Source organism: Python bivittatus, unplaced genomic scaffold (genome assembly GCF_059951505.1).
Source record: "Python bivittatus isolate LINGU-HERP-01145 unplaced genomic scaffold, Pbiv_v1 ctg000080_np1212, whole genome shotgun sequence".
NCBI classification, from domain to species: Eukaryota; Metazoa; Chordata; class Lepidosauria; order Squamata; family Pythonidae; genus Python; species Python bivittatus.
The window spans coordinates 14,146,379-14,170,189 of record NW_028277035.1 but is presented as its reverse complement, the minus strand read 5'-3'; the positions used below and the strand labels follow the sequence as shown (position 1 = coordinate 14,170,189).

Below are 23,811 nucleotides of genomic sequence, written 5' to 3'. Positions count from 1 at the left end.
ACTTCAAAGCTTTGGTCCACTCCCAAAGAAAACCTCTGAATTTTGGTCCCTGAACAAGCAGTTATTTCCTCCCATCAGAAAAAGGTTTATATACAATATATTGCAGTTGACACGGTTCTGGCAATGTTCTTCACAGTTGTAGTAACTCTAAAAAACATATCTTGAACAAACATTGCTCAAAATTCATTGTTTTTCATAGCTTACATTATAAAACTGTTAAAAAAGAGAGAGAGAAGAGAAAGATTTATTAGGAAGGCTTTCAGAATTACAGCAGTTTGACCTGTCTCTATCTACTGAGGAGTAACCTAGAGAGGCTATGAGGTTAGTAACCTTGTTATTCTACATGTATCTTCTCCTCAAGTACTGCTTATCCATCCAATTGTTGGACCACACTTTATACAAATTAAAAATCTGCAATTTAAAAATAAAGGTACCCTCACACTTCTTTTTGCCACAGGAGAAGCAGTGGGATTCAGTCTTTTTCAGTGACAAAATTCAGACTTTTGCCACATGCATTTTCATTCCAGTCACCCATACTACATAAGAAAGAAGCCAGAAAAGAATTCCATAGTCCCTTGCTTTGAGAAGCTGAAGCCTATATCACAGAAAATATCATATAATCAAATATCTGATCCAAGTTCTTAAATTCCATGTCTTTTGAAAATCAGTGTACTGTAGGAGCACACACACTCCTTTGTCTACAAACAAATGAAAGTCTTCAAAGAACTCAGTCTATTTTACAAAAGGAAATTTCTGTATTCTGAAGTTTAAGATTCAAAGTTGCAAAGTACTTAAAGCTAGCAATCAGCTCATGCTTATTTCAGTCATCAAGACCAGGTCCCAAACCTCTAAAAAGTGATGGGATGTGCTCTCAAAGCACAAAAATAGCAGATTAGAGCCATGAACTACTAACACCCAGCCTCTCCCTCCCTCTGTTTTACATTGTACCCAGTGAAAGATTCCAAAGCCGTGTAGTCATTTTCCTTCTAATTTTCTTAGAATTAAATTACAGTAGATACAATATTAGGACACTTCTGAACTCTGGAAGAGTTCAGTTGTAACTAATAAGCAATAAGTCCAGCTCTACCATGGCTGCTTCATTCCAATTTACACTATCTTTCCTCTTGCTTTCCAGCACACAAACACATATGAATTTCATAGACAGTGCATACATAGACATTTTAATACCAGAATTTTCTTCTGAGTGAAGGAACTGGCACCCCACAGGACTAGAAAATGACCTGTACATATACCCAAAGATTTTAGAGACCTATAATTTGTCTCTAAAAGCCTCTATTCCCTTCCCCATTTTTCAGTCTCAGTTTTCCACACTTATGCATTTCAGGGTCAGAAAGCTATTATGAAAGATAAAATGTCCTCATTGTTAATGCTTTTGTAACCTTAAACAAGCAAATAATTTAAGCAGATGACTTTCTCAGTGGCTTTATATTCCCCTAAAAGCAAGCATCCCCTCCTCAAATAATTTCCATGTTTTGCCTCAAGTTCCTCTGACAATTTCCAGTATAAATCAATGTGACAGTTTGAGTAACAAGAAGCAGTGAAATTATTTCCCTTACAATTTATTTACATACTTCTCATTAGCATGATGACCCTGATGTTGTAAATGAACTGACAGCTTCTGTATCATCATCACAGCACCTGACTGGCATCTCAACCAGAATGACATTAATCCCAGGAGATATGAACCAAAGAGAAACCAAGTGACAGAGAAATAAACAAAAAAGTGATACACATTTAAGTTAGGTAGTTGGTCAGTGAAGGGAATGGATTCAATGTTGTAGCTGGTTTTGAGGTGTCCCAGGAAGTTAAATAATCAGTGTATCAGAGTAGAAATAAGTGAGAATGCCAGTTCTGCTTCTTCTAGCTCCACCACAAGACTGCCAGTCATATAATTTCAACAGATGAGAAGCCAGTGGAAAAGATTGAATTCCATCAGGAAAAGAATAGGGAACAGCAGGCATGGAATGGTACAGGGGCAATTAGGGGGAGTTGGCCCATAGGGGTTCATTTTGCACTGGGTGGTTTATAGGGCTCCAGTAGAAGACTTGAAAAGGTATTGACTTTATCAGCTCCTCGCACTTCATGGGGTAAAAGTGGCAACTTTACAATATGAAAGTCTTCATAAAGGTCTTCCATCTGGATAAAGGAAAAAAAATGGAACAGTCAAACAATCCTAAGAACCTAGGAATCAGGATTAAAGAATTACAGCATTTAATTACAGCATTAAATCTGTCTCAGTTTACCTCTGTTAGGTTAGGAAGTCTCACTATATTCATTATTTATAATCTTTTTGCACCATCTTTATCAAAATCTTAATTCAATTGTAGGTTTAAATTCTAAATATAATTTGCATTTTAATATTTTAGCATGCTAAATTTGAGGTTTGCTACAAATTCTATGGCAGATTAATTTTTTTGTGCACCTCAACTTCTTCTGTGGATTCTACCCTGAGTGCAATGCCACTTACACAACTTTTACTCTTGACCAGATGATCCTTTGTATTATTATTATTCCTTCCAGAGTAAAACTGGGTTTTAAATGTTGGGTGCAGGGAAGTTCTAGCTGAGATCAGTCATCCTCAGAGCAAGGTTTAGTGAAATAAGAAGAACAGTCACATAAAGGAAAAAAAAGGGAAATCAGGAGAGAAAATATTAAATTAGAGAAACACTTGAGGGGAAAGTGGTCTGGGACTAAAAACAAGGTGCAAAAATTCCTTGAAAGCTGTGGAGAAATTAAGGAATAAAAAGGAAAAATTATAGACTGAGGATGATGTTAAGTTTAGAAAGGGGATAGAAAAGTTGAGAGGAGAACTTTAAAAGAAGAAAAAGACAAACAAAAGAAGAAACAAGGAAAGGATTAAAAAAAGAAAGCAGCAGAAGAAAGAATAGAAATAGGCAAATTTTGAACAGCTTGACAAATATAGGCAACTAGGCCGTAACTTGTTATTTTAATATGACACAAACTACCAACCAAATCTGTTATTACATACAATCCTTTACATTATCTAAAAATATATGTAATCATAGCGGGGTTACAGAAAATAAAAATCTGCATAACAACAGGCATATAAAACAAGAAAGGGCTTGACATCCTAAAGAATAGCATATATAGAAAAACAGCTGAAACATTTTCTGCCTTCTTCAGTTGCCTCATAATCAGACAAATTTTAACTGCTAATGAGTAATGGACAAGTGAATTTTATATAACTTCAGAAAGACTAAATATTCACTGTGAAACAAATGTTGAGAATGTTCTAAGGAACGATAACTAAGCCTTGAAGGCAAAAATAGAATCGCTAACCTCCAGCCACTCAGTCTTTCCTAATATAAAGCCATTTCTACTAAACAGATCAGGCCTGCACAATTTGTAGAGGGGAAAGGGCCACAATGACAAATTAAAAATCACTGCAGGCTGCAAGGAAATACCTGGTGTGCGGAGCAGCAGCAGCACTGGAGCTGGTGGTGTCCTGAAGACTCTGAGGTGCTTGGCAGTTTGTCTTTCGGAGCAGGGGCAGCAAATTTACTGAGTTTTTAAAAAATGCCAGCAGGCCACATAAAACTGCTTGGAGGGTTGCATGTGGCTCATGGGTTACATGTGGCCAGCAGGTCACATGAGACTGCTTGGAGGGTTGCATGTGGGCTCTGTTGTGCAGGCCTGATATAGATTAATATGTTCCCTGCATATCAGGGAATTTGCAGTGCTTCTAATCATACCTGGTCAAGGTATTTAGACTGGATTTTATGCCGGGCCTCACACATCTTACAGGGCTTGTCGGGGTCAGGAAAGACCAATTGATTGACTATGATGTTGTGGGTGTCGATTTTGCATTTGGCCAACTCCTGGATAAGCCGTTCTGTTTCATACAGGGATAGGAACTCCGCAATGCAAACACAGATGAAAGTGGTTTGTTCCTGTAACAGAAACAAGATAGAATTAGTTTAGTGATATGAACAGAAGTGCATAGTTATACAGGTAGTCCCCAGATTAAAAATGCCTGGTTTAGGAATGACCCATAGTTAAGAATGGAGCCTATTTTAGCAAATTTTGAGTTAAATATACAATGATTTGAGCTAATTACACAATACTACTTATACAATAATACTGTTCCGGCTTACATATACATTTGACTTAAGCACAGACTCTAGGAACGGAACGCGTTCTTAGCCTGGGGACTACCTGTAGTTTCATTTCACTTGCTTTTCCCAGAACCCATTGTCACTGCAGCTTTCCTGTTCTTCCATTCCCTCTCATACCTTACATTATGTTTCAGAAAACAAGAGTGTCAACACTAGAAATCAAACCTGAAGAGAACAGAACAGAACAGAAACAATTTCCCCTTTCTAAACACCCGTCATCACCTCCTAAATATTCTTGTGCAGACAGAAGGGACCTAAATATTCTTCCTCTTCTCAAGGAGAAAGGTGGTAGCTGTGAAGGCAACAAAGAGATGCTTAGGATAGCTGCAAATACAGCAAGGCTTCCCACTGTTTTCTAAACTCCAAGATTGCTCAGAAGGTTGATGATTATATTGTAATGGGGGTATACTGCACTGCCTACTTTTCAGTCTCAGTGTAAAAGAATGGCTGCAGAGTATGGAGAGGGACACTCAGTCAGCTATTAAATTTCACATCTTTCCCCTCCTGGTCCTTCTGCGATAGGCTACGGAGGAGCCCCGACAGCCAGACCTGCTTTGGCATCTTGGCTCAAACCATGCATTCAGGCAACTTCTGGCCTTAGTATCCGCATCACTAGTTCTTCCCTCTCTCTTTTATAATTTTACTGAAGTTTGTGATAAACATAGTAAAAACTAATACAAACTAAACCAGAAGGAAAAAAGAAAAAGTTCAGAAGGTGCAGAAAAAAGAAAAACAAAAGGGAAAGAAAAAAGTAGAAGAGAAAAGGAAAGGAAAAGGCAACAAAGACAATAATAAAGAAGTGGCTTCCAACCTTCATCACTCTGAGCATAAGATAATATAACTTTTCACCCTCTTTTAAAGTTTAAATAAAAAAAGCTCTTCTCTCCATAGCCTAACTTTTATCTACATGTAATCCAGAAATTGTCATCTTTTCAGTATTGGTTCAGCAAAAAGTCCATTAGTAGTTGCCAAAAATATCAAACAAATAATTTATCCCTGATCAAATACTCCAACTTTATATTCCTTCTTTTTGCTCTTCACAATCTTAACCTTTAAATTATTCCAATGGCATTGCCGGATTTGATCTTTCATCTATCTTTGACATTCAAGAGGAGTCTTCAAAGCTTTCACCAGCCTACTTTGTAAGTCCCGTAAAGAGGCATTGTCCAGGATTTCTTGTCACAGCTGTTCCATGTCCAGATCCTTTTCTTGATTTGTCTTTTGTATTCCCATTTTGGTGATTTCAATTTTGTTGTCTTCCATGCCTTCAAACTACAATGTCTATGTCAGGTAAATTTAAAAAAAAAAATTCTCATCATCTTCCAAAAATGTATCCACTGAAATCTGTATCCTTATCAAAAAATTATTTAAGATAAGAAAAAGTTATAGCCAGGTTAGCCTTTTTAGCTCTTTTCTGCCTGGTCCTTTAGTTCCCTCTAGTGTCCATTTGCAACCCTCATCAAGCTTCAGTTCCTAATATGGATTTAGTTCCATTTCAGTTGTTTCCCATGAGTATATTATTTAATTACATACTTATTTTTCAAATCTTACAGCAAAAATAACCAATATGGCAAATCTCTCTAGTCTCCCAATCCATTTAAAACTTTCTTAAATCAAAATCCCCCCCCCTTTTTTTTTTGCCAATTATATATTATTTTAAATTCTTAAGTTTCTGTTTAAAATTTCTTAAATCCAAAGAAGGTAAAACTCACCAGGTGTCAAATTAAGCTTGCTGTTTTGAAGGTCTCTAATATCCATAAAGTGGTTAAACTGAACATTTCCGAATGTGATTAGCATTAGTGGTTCTTCTCCAAAAGGAGAAGAGATAGCCACAAGTTGTATTCCTTCCAAGCTTAGATACTTTGTCTTTAATGCATATGCCACAAAATGAAAAATGGGAATTTGGTCCTCCAAGGCAAATATTCACCAGGATCAACATGTATTATATGCAAACTATCTGCTCAGCTCATTACAAACTGAGTATTGATTCCAATTACACTTAAATACAACATGTAATTTATGTCACACACATTTGCATAGTTAGTAATAAAACTGGCTATCAAAATATAATATTTCCGGGCGGAGCTGGCGTCGCGGCGATACGGCGGGCGATCCTGGGCTCCCAGGATGGCAGCCGATATCTCCTCGCCCGGACGGTCCCGATGGACCTAAGCCGTCCCGTAGAGATGGCGAACGCAAAGGGCGCGTCCCGCGGATCTCAGGGACGCCGCAAGTCCCAGATCGATCCGGGGAGAAGCTCTTGAAGCCGGTGGAGGAGAGGCAGCCAAAAATGGCTGCGAAAGCCGGGACAGCTCCAAAGGAAGATGGAAGAGAAGGGTGTCAACTGGGTGAGATGGACTTTTACTATTCAACTATTCTTAGAGAACACCTTAAGTAACTTAAAGAGATTTTTAAAAGTGAAGAAAAGTGGATTAAGCGGCGAGATTGAACCCTATTAAAAAAAAGAAGGGGGAGAAAATTTTTCTTTTCAACTTTCCCTTTTTAGTGGAATTGACAAGATGTTTTTCTTTTAAAAAAAAATATTTTTAACTGGATTGGATTTATATTTTTAATACTCAATAACTTTTTATTTTAAGCCTTTTTTTTACTAAGATTTTTTTATTGTTATAAGAAATTTATATCTTTTTGACTTTGAAATGGGGAAAGTGGAGTTAAGAGAAAGTAAATGAAAGAAAGTTGCACTGCCATTTAGAGGCGCGAATTAGTGCTTTTTTTTCATTGTGACGCACGCTCAAAGACCCTGTGCTTTCTAAAAAGATAGTGGGATGTGCATGTTTATACAGGTGCCATCCGTAACTATAAACAAGAAAGTGGAGTTGAAAGCGACTTTGAAAACATTAAGATGGAAAGTTTGAGCCAGTCACAAGAGCCTTGATTAGTGGCAGTAGCTCTTTTTCTGCTAGAAGCTCTGCTTTGCTTTCTATTCCCCCAGATGGATTTTTTTTAAAGAGGCTTAGCCTTTTCCTTCTTTTCCTTTTCTTTTTATTTTTCTTCTTTTTTTTCTCTCCTTTTGCTTCTTTTTTCTCTTATTTTTGGCAAGAACAAAGATAAAGAATCCTTTGACTCAATGAAGGTTTATCAAGATAATAGACTATACGAGAAACACAATGCAGAAAAAGATCTTTAAACTATTGAGGATGACTATAAAAAATTGGAAGAAGAGCTGCAGAAATTCTCAAAAAAAAAAAAAAAAAAAAGATATTAAAGCTAAAATGGACTTAATTAAACATAAAACGGGATCATTGGAAAAGGAAGAAATAGTACAAGAAATCAGAAACATTAAACGGAATTATTGTGAGGCCTATAAACTGAGAATTAAAAGGGTTAATCAACTGATAAATGAAGAGAGACAGATTTGTTCTTGGCACTGAGGGTGAGAAAAAGATTATACAAGATTATAATGGAAAATCGTACTAAGAGAATGTACAAAAAGAAGAAGTAAAACAATATTGAAAGAAACTATTGCAGATGTTTAAAGAGAAAATCAGGGGAATACAACAATGATGGAACTGACAGAAGCTTCCAAAAGCAGAATGTTCAAAAGGACACTTATTATTGCTTTCTCTTATCCAATAATATAGAAAAAAGGAATGAACAGCCAGATATTTTGGGACATTGAATGAAAAGGGTGAACTCAAAATTATGCAAGCGCTGGAATAAAGTATAAATCTGAGATATATAGTTAAAAATTGTATAACATGTAGTGAAATCTGGTTAGAACTGTAACTTGGTTAGAATTGTAATTGATACTGTAACTGATATTGGTTAGAATTGTAACTCTTAAGAATTGGAAAAATTAAAAAGTACTTATGCAGGAGGAAGTTATTCAAAATTATGGAATGTGCAGAGATGAGTTAAATTGAGATTTGAAATTAGAGTAAGAAGATAAGCAATTTTATATGACATGGGATTTGTTTTTATTAATGATTAGATGAGAAAATATAGTAATGTAATAGATTAGGAAATTTTATAATAGAAATTTGATATTAATTATTATATATATACACATATAATAGATAGATGGAGATGTATTACTAATCCTATTGAAAGTTAAAATTTTTTGTAATATATGATTTTATAGATTAGCTATGAATGATTAATAATTGTTAATTGATAAGTATACAAGTATATTTTTGAATAGAAGATATGAGAATTTAAGATTATGAAAGGGGCACCAACGAGTTTAACTGGTTGACACACGGTATAAAATGGAAGATGCTTTTTTATGCCTTTTTATGTTTTTGTTTGTTCATGTTTGTTTTGTGTTTGTTGTAAAAATTAAAAAAACATTATAATAAAAAAAAATATATATAATATTTCCTATATTCACTGTTTGTATCTTACAACATAATTCATTGCCATATATAAAGTTCATGGAATAAAGCATGATGCGCTGGGTGTACATAAGGGCATATATCTTCTTTACTCTGAAATCCTTTTTTCTTCTTTACAAGGGAAAATTCCAAATAATTAACAGGGCAGGCTGTGATTTATTTTTTATTTCCCAAAGGTTTAGGAACTCTTTTATGAAGAGGAAAATACCTGCTAGCATCCTCATCCAATAACCAAATCATAAAATTATTAGAGACTGCTATTCTTAAGGAGGATAAATATTCCTAAGAACTTCTCTAAAACGGTTTATTTCATAGTGAGGTCTTCAATATATCACAAGTGAATTGTACTATTTTTAAGCCTTTGAGGAAGATTGGCTTTGCAATAGCCACACATTTGCCAGCTGGGTTCCAAAGAGGCCCAAGTCATACTATCCCAACATTTCATTGCAAATGAAATAATATATTTAGCCTTGGAGCACTTTGGTTGGAGAAGCATGCACAAGAAATAGTGATGGCTGTACTTCAAACTGAAGCTCATACTCTGCAATTAAAAGCCAGAACAAATAAGTGGAACTCACCCTGCTTAAGCAATTTTGGTGAAGCGATTTTATTTATTCTTTCTAAAAATATATTCATTGCCTTACAGCAACAACTTTCAGGGTGACATACAATAAAACAGCTAACACATGACTCTGTGTGTATGTGCAGGCGCGTGTGTGTACACACATACACACAAATGACAATCAGTAGAACCTGAAGAGGTGAAACTGAGTTCATATTTAAGGATGTCTGAACTATGGTGCTGAAGCACATTTACCTCTACCACTAAGGTTGAAAAGGATTTTAGTCAAAATATGCAACTTCCCTTCCACATAAATAGACACCATCAGTAGTTAGAATGAAGCAAAGCCACAAAATTTGTACAATGCAGAATCTCAGAAAAAGTCTGGAAGAGAGAGCATGAGAGATAGCTCTTCTGTTAGACATTTTTGACGCAGCCTCTAATAACCCATTTTTTAAAAGTCCTGCTTGAGAACTCTTCTTTGCAATACATCACATCTATATTTTAATTGGAATATTCTGTTTTCAAGTTTGTTCTACTACAATTGGAAAGATCAAGTAAATTATTCAAATAAGTAATACCTATGAAAAACAGCTTAATTCCATTTATTTGTAATTGGCTAATGCTTCTCTTTATCTAGAGGAGTATGTAGGGAGCATCTACTACTTTTTTGAAAAGAAGAGCTGTTATCTAGTGGAGATCACCGTGGAATATCCTATATTAAAAAAAAAAAAACTAGATGTATCTGGTATCATGTTACACAGCATAGAAATTCCTCTTCACTCTACTATACCAATAATGGATATAGAACTAGATTTTTCCAGAAAACTTTTTTAAACTGCACCTCTAAAATCTTTAATTGCATATTCCCATATCAATGTGCAGTATTATCAATTGGTTGGATCCTGCAAAAGCCTGATGTTGACAGAATAGCTAATTTTGTCAACTAGAGCCTTTTGATCTAAGGGAGCTATGTTGCAACATAAATGTGAAAGAAGCAATCTTTTGTCAATTTCCTTACATTTCTTAGACCCTCCCAAGAATCTACTCTGATTGATTGGATTGTTTATGTGCCATCAAGTTGTTTTTGACTCCTAGCAACCACATAGATAGATAGATTTTCTCCATGAATCTGCTCTGAAGGTTTTGGTAACTGGGGAGTGGAGGAGGTTGCTTGGGGGGGAAAAATCCCCACATTTCTGCTAATGGGGAGTTTTCAATGAAATTTTGCTTGAAAGTAGATTTCCTTTTAAAATGCTTAAAGTATTAGCCTGTTTTGGGCAGCATTGCTATATCTCAAAGTAGTTAGTTTGTAACCGTATAAGCTAGCTTTGATGGCCAGGTACCAGTACTAGTGCTCAGTTTGGCTACTGTACCACCCAAATGCATACCATGTATGATTATTTTCTATAATTTTTATTAAGAGTTTTTACATAGATAAAAGACAAATACAGAAATATATACAGTTGCAAGAAAAAGTATGTGAACCTTTTGGAATTTCATGGTGTTCTGCATTAATTTGTTATAAAATGTGATCTGACTGTCATCTAAGTTAAGAGTATTGACAAATATAATGTGCCTAAAATAATAACACAAAAACAATTCTGATCCTTCATGTCTTTATTGAACACTCATTCAACATTCAAAATGCTAGTGGAAAAAGTAAGTGAACCCTTGGAATCAATAACTGGTTGACCACCACCACCCCCCATCCCCCGGCAGCAATAACCTCAACCAGGCGCTTCCTGTAGCTGTGGATCAGACCCGCACATCGTTCAGGAGGGATTTTAGCCCATTCTTCCTGGCAGAACTGCTGTAGCTCTGTCATATTCTTTGAACGTCTCATGTGTATGGCTCTCTTCAAGTCATTCCATAGCATCTCTATTGGGTTGAGGTCTGGGCTCTGACTTAGCCACTCCAAAAGGCGGATTTTGTTTTTCTGAAGCCATTCTGTTGTGGACTTGCTCCGGTGTTTTGGGTCATTGTCCTGTTGCATCACCCAACTTCTACAGAGTTTCAGCTGACATACAGACATTCTCACATTATCCTGAAGAATTTTTTGATACACTTGGGAATTCATCTTCCCCTCAATGACTGCAAGCTGGCCAGGCCCTGATGCAGCAAAGCAGGCCCAAATCATGATGTTTCCTCCACCATACTTTACAGTTGGGATGATGTTTTCATGAAGATATGCAATGCCCTTTTTACGCCAGATATAGTGCTGCGTGTTCTTTCCAAATAGTTCAATCTTTGTTTCATCAGTCCACAAAACATTTTGCCAATACCACTGTGGAGTGTCAATGTGCTCTTTCGCAAACTTCAGGCATGCATCAATGTTCTTTGTAGTAAGCACTGGCTTCCTTCGTGGTGTCCTGCCATAGACACCCTGCTTGTTCAATGTTTTATGTACTGTAGACTCATGAACATAGATGTTAGCGAGTTCCAATGATGCCTTCAAATCTTTGGCTGTCACTCAGGGTTGTTTCTTTACCTCACTGATGAGTCTTCGTTGTGCTCTTGGGGTCATTTTGACTGGGCACCCACTTCTTGGTAGAGTAGCCACAGTCCCAAAGTGTCTCCATTTGTAGATTGTTTGCCTAACTGTAGACTGGTGAATTTCTAAGGTCTTTGAAATCACTTTGTAACCCTTTCCAGCTTTATGTCAATCAACAATTCTTGATCGTAGATCCTCTGAAAGCTCTTTTTGGTGAGGCATGGCTCACATAAGCGTATTCTTCTTGTGTGTAGCAAACTCAAAAAGTTTGAGTGGTTTTTATCAGTCAACATAGCTCTAGTCCACACCTCCAAACTCATTTTCTTAACAAGACTCCAGGTATGCTAACTCCAATTAGCTTTTCTGAGGTCAACTCAAGGGTTCACATACTTTTTCCACTAGCACTATGAAGTTTTTATAGTTGTTCTCAATAAAGAAATGAAGGATCAGAATTGTTTTTGTGTTATTATTTTAGGCACATTATATTTGTCAATATTCTTACTTAGATGATGGTCAGATCACATTTTATGACAAATTAATGCAGAACACCATGAAATTCCAAAAGGTTCACATACTTTTTCTTGCAACTGTAAAGAGAAGAGAGAAAAAAAGAAAAAGTGCAGAAAACAATACAGTTAAAGGGGAAAAAAAAGATAATTAAAGAAGCAACTTCCGCCCTTCTTTACAGCAGTTACAAACAAACTCATTATCCCTCTTCAACATTACAATAATCCCTTCAGCCCCTTATTCAATCCTTTTGTCAATCATCAAATCCAGGCATCACCATTTCACTTTTTTCCATTTTCATCAAAAAGTCCACAAAAGGTTTCCAATCTTTGCGCTCCATGTATGAATAAACTTGACTCCAGTCCTATATACATTAATGACACTTCTTATAATTGATGCACTGTAATTTGATCTACAAATTATTTACATGGAACCATCTCCAAAAGCTACTCAAAAACTTTAATATGGAATTGTACCTGAGAAAAACATACAACTCATGTGACTCTTTTTATCCCTTGCACTGGTTGCAGGTTTGTTTCCAAATAAATTTTAAGATGTTGGTTATCACTCTTAAAGCCCTGAGTGGATTAGGACTTGGCTATCTGGAATGCTTCCTTCCAGGTCAGCTAGCCTGTCCTTAAAATCAACGGTTATGTTCCTCTTGCGTGAACTGGTGCCTTCAACAACATGATGACAACATGTGATGGCAGTGGCACTGCCCATGTGTGGAATTCCCTGCCCCAAATTATTAAATCTTACTCTTATCTGTGGTAAGTCAGCAAGTGAAAAAGATAAATCATTTCCATCTTAAATTTAATCCTCATTTAACCTAGTGAAACATTCATGAATAAAAAAATGTTTCTAGTTTAAATAACAGTGTCATTCTTTAAGAATGTACCTGCATCAAGGATGAAGGGTTTCCGACCACCCTTCCTCACCACCACTACAATGAATAACTCTCCAATTTCCAGGAAAAAGTGAATCTCATTAAGATCTGCTTATGCTTAGAGATGACATTTTCCCTCTTCCCTCTACTTTTGCCATATACTTACTGGATCCTTGAATTGCTCACTGACAGAGCGGATGACAGGGAGTGTTTCTTCCAGTTTGGAGGCCAGCTGGTCAGCATTCATGTCTCCTAGGCCAAGCATGTTACACATCTAGTGAAGAAAAAAGTCTGCAATGATGGGCTTCAACCAACAGAGGGGAAATCAGAATTACAGTACAAGGCAAGTAAAGAGGAACTGAATAGGCTAACTGACCCAGGGCAGAATAATCAAGCCCAGCACTATATATTAGTGCTATTGCATCTTGCTGGTCATTGACCAAAAAAAAACAGTATTTCAATTTTTACTGCATTTTAGAATACCAGGGCTGATAACTGTACCCTGTTCCCTAATATTGGAAGAATAATACTGGAGTTCAGGCAGGAACAGACCACAAGTAGAACTCAAGGCAGATGCGTAGCATGATATTTTTAACAATAAAATCTTATGCTTTTATGTTGCTGATTCCTCTCTTCTCTTACCTGGGATATGAAGGGACTAATTTGGTTCTTTATTTGCATCAGCCGACCTAGCCCCCGCTCCACTATTGTGGGGAAATTGAGCAGCCGTAGTGTGTGTCCTGTGGGTGCTGTGTCGAACACCACCACGGAAAAATTCATTCCTTTCACCAACCTGTTCAGGCCAGAGAGAGAACTATCAGCATGCTCCAAAAACAGTAAGTAGCCACCAACTAAAATAGAGCTACACATCTTTCTCCCACAAATTGAATGAAGTCCACAAATATGACTTTGTTCTACAGGTTTTCATCCAAACAATGAAAACAGACCTTGTGTTCTTTTAGGGGTCCAGCAGAATCTTGGCAGTTTGAGTGCTCATCACTAGACCAACACAAGTTACATACAAGAATCAATACTGTATTTTGCAAAGCTCTTAAATATTTTGCAAAACACAGCATTGGTTTATGTCCATATTTCAGCATACAGGTAGTCCTTGCTTAACATCCACTCAGTCAATGACCGTTCAAAGTTACGATGGTGCTGAACGAGGGGTACTTATGATGGGTCCTCATAGTTGTGGCCATCGCAGCATCCCTGCAGTCCCGTGATTGCAATTCAGGTGCTTGGCAACTGCCTTGCAATTTTGACGTCACAGCATCTCACAGTCACATGATTATCATTTGCAACCTTCACTGCTGGCTTCCAAAAAGCAAAGTCAATGGGGAAGCTCGCAAGAGGTCACAAATGGTGATCACGTGACTGCAGGATGCTGTGACCGTGCAGGATAGCAACTGGGACTGCTGGAACTGCCATCATAAGTCAGCGCGGTCATGTGTCATAGCCTCTTACAACCCCATTGCTTAGCAATGGAATTCCCAGTCCCAATTACCATCAGTAAGCAAGACTACAGTAGTGACATTTTTTTTTTTTGCCCTGTGAGAGAACTATCCATGAGACTAATATAAATGAAATGAACATCACAAATATATGAGAACTCAACACATCCACAATCATTTACTATGTCGGACTATTCCTAAAGACAGTTATATTACATGTTACACTGCCAAGCACAGTTCAGCCTTTCCTTCCAAGTGAGGCCTCAAATATGCAGCAGGGGAATGATGAGTCTGACACTTTGGTCCACAATTCTCACCTCATCACTTCAGCATAGCTCATTGCCTCATCAATACCAGGAAAGGCACTCATTGCCTCTTGCATCATCTTCTTGCCCATACTTAGCATGTTATCCTCCTCAAAAAATTCATCTGGAAGCTCAGCCACACCCAAACTGGGATCAATCTCCTAATAATAAATTATGGACAGGACAGGTCAACACCACCATGTAGAAGCTGCCTCATTAGTCTACTCAATATGAATGCTTTGAGTAAAAAAAAATATATATACAATATTGAAATAGCCTATTATTCTTATCACAAACAGCAGTTTTCAAAGATGTAATGATTATGCCGGATTCGAAACTGTCACCAAATTATTAAACTACTTGGAATTCCAGCCTGACATTTTTTAAATCAAGATGCACATACATACACATTACCATTCTAACATTTAATACTATTAACCTTTAGCATTGTTTGAGAAATTCACCATATGCACCTTTACAGCAATTACATCTGTGCATACTTTGAAAGTGACTCATTAAAACTGGGCACCTGCTTTCAAGTGTGTGCAGAATCTGAAAAAAGGCACAACCGTTTTAAAGAAAGTTATGTACATGATTAGATCATCCATTTATATTATCAGCACTTTAATTGCCTTGCCACTTTTTTTATCAAGAATGAACAATCATCTGGTGATAGGGAATGCATTCAATGTTTTTTGGAGTGGAGTTGATGCAAGGACTGCAGTGGGGATGGAAGAAACAACAACATGCATAGTGTCTCATATTAGGCACAGCAAGGATTTTCTTTTTTTTTCTGCACTGGGGGAGTTTTTGAAAACGCTGTAAAACCTACATTAATTTTTAATATGGTAGTTTTGCATTTCTTAAAATGGGAAACTACTCTGCCAATTTGCAGCATTTGTGCATCCTACAGGGCCTGCAAAAAAGAGATTCAGGAACCACAAGCAGCCATCTAGGACCTCAGCCTACCCTAACTGTTTTTCATATGAAAATAAAATGCCAAGAATAAACAGCTTATACTTTGTAAACACACATACAATGCCAATTGCTAAAACAAATCTTAAGAACATAAGGAGGGCCATGCTAGATTACCCTACAGAAAAAGGCAATATAGTTCAGCATTCTTTTCTTACAGAACACAACTTAAGGGACGTTAATGGACATCAAAAAAAGAGAGCTGGAGCGTCATTCTTCAGCCACTTGAAATTATAGATCATTGCTACTGGAAGTAATTGAAATCAGAACTATTACTCACTGACAATTCCCCCAACCTCCACAAAGTCAGCTCTTTTTTAAAACCAATCCTAGGCAGTATCCATCACCATATCAAGAGTGGAACCAATTCCAAAATTTAATTATACACTCTGTGAAAGAGTAGTTTTTTCTTTTCACTTGTTTCATAGAATTATCCCCGATTCTAGTTATAGTCATGTGAAAAAGTAAGTACACCCCATGTAAAGCTTTTTTTTCTTTTTTAATATATGTGGTCACATCAATGTTTTATCTTCAAACAGTATATAAAGATGGTGATGTAACTGAAAAAAAACTGAAAAATTGACTTTGCAATCATCTATTCAACATAAAATTAACAGATATGCCATTTTCTTCTATGGAAAAAGTAAGTACACCCTTTGCTCTAATACCTGGTATTGCCCCCTTTGGCAGAAACAACCTTAAGTAGGTGTTTCTTATAACTATCTACCAGTCTCTAACATCGGCTGGAATTTTTTCCCACTCCTCCATGCAGAATTTTTTCAGCTATGCAATGTTTGAAGGGTTTCTTGCATGCACAGCCCATTTCAAATAATCTCACAGCATCTTGATGGGATTTAGATCCAGGCTCTGACCTGGCCATTCTAGAACTCTCCATTTCTTTCATTTTTTTCCAGCCATTCCTTGCTGGATTTACTGGAACATTTAGGGCCATTGTCATGTTTGAAGATCCCTTTTCAGTTGAGCTTCAATCTTCTGACAGATGTTCTCACATTATCCTCAAGTACCCTCTGGTACAATGATGAATTCATAGAGGATTCTATGATGGTGAGCTGCCCAGGTTGATACAGCAAAGCAGCCCCAAAATCATAACATTTCTACCACCATGCTTTACAGGATATCAGGTTCTTCTAGTGAAAAAGACAGCTGGTGAAATGCTGTCTTTGGTTTTCACCAAACATGTCTTCTGGTACTGTGGTCAAATAGCTCTCTTTGCCTTGTCTGTCCAGAGCACAATGTTCCAGAAGTCCTGGTCTTTGTCTACATGTTCATGAGCAAACTTTAGTCATGCCCTGATGTTTTTTCTGGACAACAAAGGTTTCCTCCTGGCACACCTCCCGTGTAGATCTAATTTGTGCAACTTCTTTCCAAAGGTAGACTCAATGTTCTTTCACACCAATAGTGGCAAGAGCTATCTGTTGGTCACGTGTTGAAGTTCTGGGGTTCTTAGAGATTTCTTTTAGCATCTTGCATTCTGCTCTCAGGCTGGACTTGCTGGGACAGCCTGGCTTGGGCAAGCTGGCAATTATTTGAAATCTTCTCCACTTGGAGATTATCTTCTGGGACTGATTTTTTATAATAACTTGTATTGAAATGTATAGATACAAAGATAAAAAGCTAATACAAACTCAGAAAAATATAAAAATTAAAAGTGAAGAGAAAAAAAAGAAAAAGAAAAGAGATAAAGGACTTCCCCCTTCATCAAGACAAGTACAAACAATTTCAGTAACTTATCACCTTCTTTGATACTGCAACAAAATATCTCTTCTTCCCATATCTCATCTCTTATCAATAATCAAATTTTAAAGCCTCATCATTCAGTCCTAGTCAGCAAAAGTCCATTAAGAGTTACCAGAAATAACATATATATTTTAACCTTAATCAAATAACCCAGTTTTATATTCCTTTATTTTTAACACAGTAACTAATCACTTTTTCTAAAAATACAACAAAGGATCTCTTCTTCCCATATCTCATGTCTATAAACAAATATTTAAAGCCTGTCATTCGGTCATAGTCGAGAAAATTCCATTAAGAGCTACTAGAAACAACATGCATATTTTAACATTGGTAAAATAAACCAACTTTGTATTCCTTCTGTTTAAGAATCTTGATTCTTAAAATAGTGTCCCAAAAGTTGATGTCTTTCCATTTTCTCTGTCTCTTCTCTGAAAGTCTTTCATAAGTTTAACATGTCTCTTTTGTAAATCCAAGATAATAAAATTATCCAAGTCACTCTTCTGATATATTATTTTTATGTCCCTTTTAGTTATTACAGTTTCATTTGTAAATCCAATGTAACATCTTTTTCCTTATCATTCTTGTAGCCTGACATTTTTAAATTCACTTTCAAATCCACATTCGAATCACCTCAGTCTCTATTTTGTCCAGTAAAATCTGTTCTTCTGTAATCTCTTTTAAATCCATTTTTATAGCAGACAATCTTAAGAGTAATTTCTGAGTGCACTGTTCCCAAATATCCTTGTATTCTTCCAAACTCAGATTAATTTACTCCATTCTGTATTAATGGGTCTCTTCTCCTTTAATTATAATCTTTAGTTCTTTCTGGTTCCCTCTGGTGTCCAGCCTTCAAAGTCTTCTCTTGTTTTTGTCCTAATCAACAACATTTTCCGGTGGAAAGGTTTCTTACATTTAATTTCAGAATCTTCATGTTTTTTTAAAATAAAATTTTAAACAACCCTCAGAAAGGATTCTTGTTAAAATCTTATTTCAAGTCCCTCTGGCCCCTTAGTCCATTTATAACTTTCCAAAATCAACGTTCTAATCACCTTTTTGTTTATTCCAAAATAAGATTCTTTTAAGTCCTTAAACTTAAACTTCTTTCATCAAGGATAGAAGGAAACTCACCTGGTGTAATGAAACTTGCCTTTCTGAAGGTTCTTAATATCCAAAAAGCTGTTAACATGCAATTTCCAAAAGTGATTAAAAAGGAAGTATGTGAATCAGTGTCCTTCTGAAGACTCTGAATCATGGCTTAGGCAGAGATTACTTTCCCTTGGCTCCCAGAGCATTAAAACCCGCTGGAGACGGCTGTCTTATGGTCTCCTTGCAGGGAACCACTGTATGGAGTGCTTGTGGGCAATCCTGGTCCTCTCCTTGTTCTGGAGGGGAATTCTGAGAAGCCGATCTGTTTGCCAGCTCCTCGTTCTGCCACGGTCGGAACTGAGCTGTCTTCAGTCCACCGCTGTTTCCCCAGAAGTCTTTCTGCGACTGATGACTGACATCTAATTGTTGGACAATCTTTTTAAATCCCTTACCAGATTCATAGGTATCTATAATCTTTCTGAAGGCCTGAGAGATCTCTTTCAATCTAGGCATGGTAATACCATACACTTCAACAACAAAGAGCAAATGAAACTAAATGTCTGAGATTTAAAGACAGGTTCCTCCCAAACTAATCATTTGCACCTGATCTGGTGTATCTGATTCTAATTTTAGGTATTTGAGGTAGTAATAAATGTAGGAGTGTACTTACTTTTTCCACATGTGAAATTTGCATTTATGTTCATTTAAATTACACAATGGACTACAAAATGTAAATGGTGCATGATATGTGTTACATTATATTCCCTTTATCAATATTGTTGAAATGAAGATCAAATATCCTTATGTTGAAATATGTTGAAAAAATAAAAAATTTCAATGGGGTGTACTTATTTTTTCACATGACTGAATATGAGAGAGATAAAGAATAACTTTTTCTTATCCATGTTGTTCGCATGATGCATAAGTATATTCTGTCTTCCTTGCCTTATTTCATTTTTCTTTCAGCAAAGACAGTGGTTCTTAAACCGTTTGATCCAATTACTCCCTTTTCCAGTCTCAAAATGTCCTTACCTCCCCCCCACAAAAAAACCCAGACTGTTGTTTTACACAAGTGTTTTGGCAGCAGCAATTCCAAACTGGATCCTCAACTCACAAACCAGCAATTACAAATTGCTCCATTACCCCCAGGATATGCCCAAATTATGCCCTTGGGTTTACAAATTACTGAGCTAAGACTTCCAGCCCTTTCTCACAAAAAAGTTACAATATCTACTTGACAATCTTCAATATCTTTTCCACTGCTGGCTTTTTGGTCCCTTTGAGAACTTTCACTACTCAAAGAACAGCGTATGTTCTCTGTTAGAATGATAGCAACTGTCTTGAGTTCCTCTCCAAGGTTAATAAGTGACAGATTTTATTCTTTACATATTTTTGTTATAACTAGACCTAAATGTGCAAGCCAGAATGTGCATTAAATATGAAGTTTTAATTAAAAATATACTATGATAATTTTTATAACCTTGTACTGTGTGCAAGGGGATATTTGAACTATTATTATCATCAACCCACTTTTTATATATAGTGGGCAGTCCCTGGGTTAAGAACATGTGACTTATGGACAACTCGTACTTACGAACAGGCTGCTTATTACTTAAAATGGTGGACAGTGTTCTTCCTTGAGCCAATGAACCACTGAAGCCGCTCAATGTTTTCATGAACTGCTGAAGCTGTGCATTTTTAGTATATAGCTGGTTTTCAGCGGTTCATGAAAACAGCATAGCTTCAGCAGCTCGTTGACTTGAGAAAGGAAAACACTGTCTGCCATTTTTAATAATAGGCAGCCCATTTGTAAGTACAAGTTCTGACTTACATTCAAATTGGAGTTAGACAGGCTTAGGAACAGAACTTGTTCTTAACCCAGGAACTGCCTAAATGTAACTCAAGGCGATAAACATTCCTAATACTTCTGCCTCCTGTTTTCCCCACAACAACCACCCTGTGAGGTGGGCTGAGAGAGAGCAACTGGCCCAAAGTCCCCCAGCCAGCTTTCATGCCTAAGGCGGGCATAGAACTCATGGTCTCCTGATTTTGTAGGCCAGAACCTTAACCACCACACCAAACTGGCTTTCTAACTAATCTTATTGACTGTGATCTAATATGAGGATCTCAAATTAAGCATCCTTAATTTGGTTCTCACAGAGAATTAGCACTTTGCTCCTCCTTCATTTTTAATATTCTCCCTATTTACTCTATTTAAGCAATGCCTGAATACCATTCTATTTAAATATTTCTTATCCCATCTCCTATTCCATTCCATTTTGTCTCAATAAAAGTGTAATAATGGAGTCCATCTTTTAAGAGAATGCCCAAATATTTACAAAACTTTTAGGAGGAAAAGCCTTTTCTAGTAGGGAGATAAAGTAACTGGAATAGCATTTTCTTTGCATAATTTCTGAGTGTTAGTGTACTATTCAAGACAAAAGAACTAACCTAAGGAAATATATACTTAGTCACAGATCCTTCTCTATACACAAGACAGATGCACAATTTTTACATATGAAAAGCATTTTGGTTATTTATCATCTCAGAAGCAAACTCACCATGGCAAAAAGGTTATCATAGCCCTTTACTTTGGTGGGAACCTTGGAAAATTTCTGGTCAAAGGCATCAGAGATGTTATGAGCAGGATCAGTAGAGATGATGAGGACACTCTCGCGTACCTTGGAGAGCTGTACAGCTAAGCTACAACTGGGCCCAGAAAAAAAAGCAACAAGCAGTTATTAATACGAGCACATAAGCAACAAATAGAACAGTGTCCTAGTTCAGATTTGCCCATACTGAAGGACTATATGCAGGATTTTTAAGATTTATCCAAAGTTATTTAGTAAATACAAGTGTAAACTAACATAGCAAATCTTTACTTGATGTATTTTTTAATGGAGAAACTAATTTGAGGGAAAAAGATAATACTGTAATAGCATTTTGCTTGTGAACTACCTTCTGATGGACTAAAACAGTTGAGATTATATAGAATATAATCCTAAAAATAGGATTATATTCTAGAAATAATTTGAAACATTTTCCTATGCTTGATATACTTTTGTGTTCAACTTTTTCTCTGCTACAAGCTGTAGTTGTGAATATGTTTCTATATAATACAGTACTGTAGTTAAGAACATAAATACTGCAATATTTTGTTCTGTTTTATTTATATTTGAGATTAATTTTCTCTTAAGTTCTTTGCTATATATGTTTTGAATATATTTACATATAGTTTGTAAAGGTCATAATCTTAACAAGATAGTTTGAATTTTACCAATCAGAAAGATATAGATATAAGAAATGTACAAAATAAGATTTCAATAAAAATTTTAAAAAGTGTCCCTTGCACAGCTTACATGTATTTTTGTAAAAAAACTTTAAAGGATTATTAATACCCAAGACTAACTCAACAAAAGCATTGTTAGTCATTATGGCAGACATTAACAGCCTAAAAAACATGACAGCAATGTTGTAATTTTATAATTACATATCCTATGTATAATAATAAATTACTTTCCTATGGACACTTATTTTATACTGTAAAATAATCTTACTCATATTAAGTCAAAACAGGGCTTCACCAAATTCAATGGAAAACTTTTAGTGTTAAAAGAGTGCAACTTTAGTCATTTAGATAAGAACAGCCCTCTTAAACTCATTTCTAAACACACACACATAGTACTATAGCTTTATTGTATCACATCCCTCTCTCAGGATAAACTAGTCATGAAAAGCAGCCCCATTATGTGATCATTGATTATGTGCCATAATTTTATGTATGGTGCATAATCAATTATAAATTACCACAGTAAAGTTATTCTAATTAAAAACCCACATTTAAACCTAACACCACATGCCAAGGCCTTTCAATGTTTCTATCAAAAATTCCATTTCATGATTCCAGGAAAACTTGGAACAGAAATACACCACAGTAGCAAACCTACCACAAACCACACTGCTTGTCCCTAAAATATAAAAACACTGTTGGTAGAGTTCAACAGTTGGGATGGGGAACCAAGGAGAATGCCAGATCTTAATCACTTCAATTCATCTGGGACTTTCTAAAATAGGGCATTTTTAAACCTACAATTTGAAAACTTTTATATACATGTCAGATAGTATATTCAACCTGCTCTAACAGACATTTCCACTCAAGGGCTGCTATACATTCAAGGAAACCCAGAGACTACAGAGCCATAAGTAAGAATACTTAAACCTTGAATTTAAAAAGGGCACTCAATCCCTAATTTTCTTTCAGATTTCAAACGTAGCCAATGGTCCTTTGAGAGGAAATAACGCCCTGTGACCTGGCATATATTAGCCCATTACCTACTTGCTTCCTTGCCACTCCAGTTTCTTCAGGCGCTCTCTCGCCCAGAATTTACGTTTCGGTTTATTGCAAGATCCCATCATTCCCCGCCACCCGGCTTCCTCTGCCAGCTAAACACCAGACAACAATTCAACAGGTGGGCTTCTCACGGAGGAGCGCAGCACCACTTCTTTCATCTTGACCCTCCCAACAACTCATGAAAGCAGGGAGAAAAAAAACCTGTCCGTAGAGGGAAAAGCAGCAACCGCCATCATGCTCTTTCTCTTCGTCTTGCTCACCTACAAGTAGTTTTGCCCACTCCGCCCTTCCCGCCAACGAAAATCCACTTCAGGCTTCGTTGCTCAATAATGTTGCTCAGCGTCGGTTCCAGCGGCTCTACATCAGGCGCGTCCTCGAATTCGTCCGCCTCAGCCACCAGCCCAGACGCCACCGCTGCCATCTTGGAACGAAATCACGTGACAAGATTCCAGGCTACACCATTTTAAAGTGAAACTCTAATTTTAACAACTGGCGTATTAACGTCTTCACGGAGAGAAACAGCACTCACTCCCTTCTGCCTCCTTTGTTGAGCCCTGACCTTAATCCTTAATAACACCACCTCAAATCACTGCGTCATAGACAGATCTGACACCAGAACAAAATATACCCCTACCTGAACAGCTGGTACAGTCCTACCTAAGACCTGTCCTGTTTTACCAGATTGGTCGATAGATTCCTTTCCTGATTGGCCTCAGCAGAGCGGAAGAAGGCTCAAATACCCACCTCTTCTTTTCTCTGATTGGCAAAAGTCAATTCGTCTTAATCAGTGATTTATCTATCTATCTATCTATCTATCTATCTATCTATCTATCTATCTATCTATCTATCTATCTATCTATCTATCTATCTATCGTTATATATATATAGCTAAGATTATACATCTTAGATATATATAGCTAA

At 36.6% G+C, this 23,811-nt stretch overlaps 1 protein-coding gene across 1 annotated transcript; it reads right to left on the bottom strand.

Annotated features, from left to right (window-relative positions):
* Nucleotides 1-226: 226 nt before the first annotated feature.
* On the bottom strand, nucleotides 227-23,654 carry GET3 (guided entry of tail-anchored proteins factor 3, ATPase). The gene is made up of 7 exons (XM_007420968.4): nucleotides 23,151-23,654; nucleotides 21,101-21,248; nucleotides 14,733-14,881; nucleotides 13,604-13,754; nucleotides 13,128-13,235; nucleotides 3,735-3,932; nucleotides 227-2,157 (listed from the first exon to the last, which is right to left on the bottom strand). The coding sequence occupies exons 1-7, from the start codon at nucleotides 23,309-23,311 to the stop codon at nucleotides 2,026-2,028; spliced, it is 1,047 nt and encodes a 348-aa protein (XP_007421030.1). The 5' UTR covers nucleotides 23,312-23,654; the 3' UTR covers nucleotides 227-2,025.
* Between the last annotated feature and the right edge of the window lie 157 nt (nucleotides 23,655-23,811).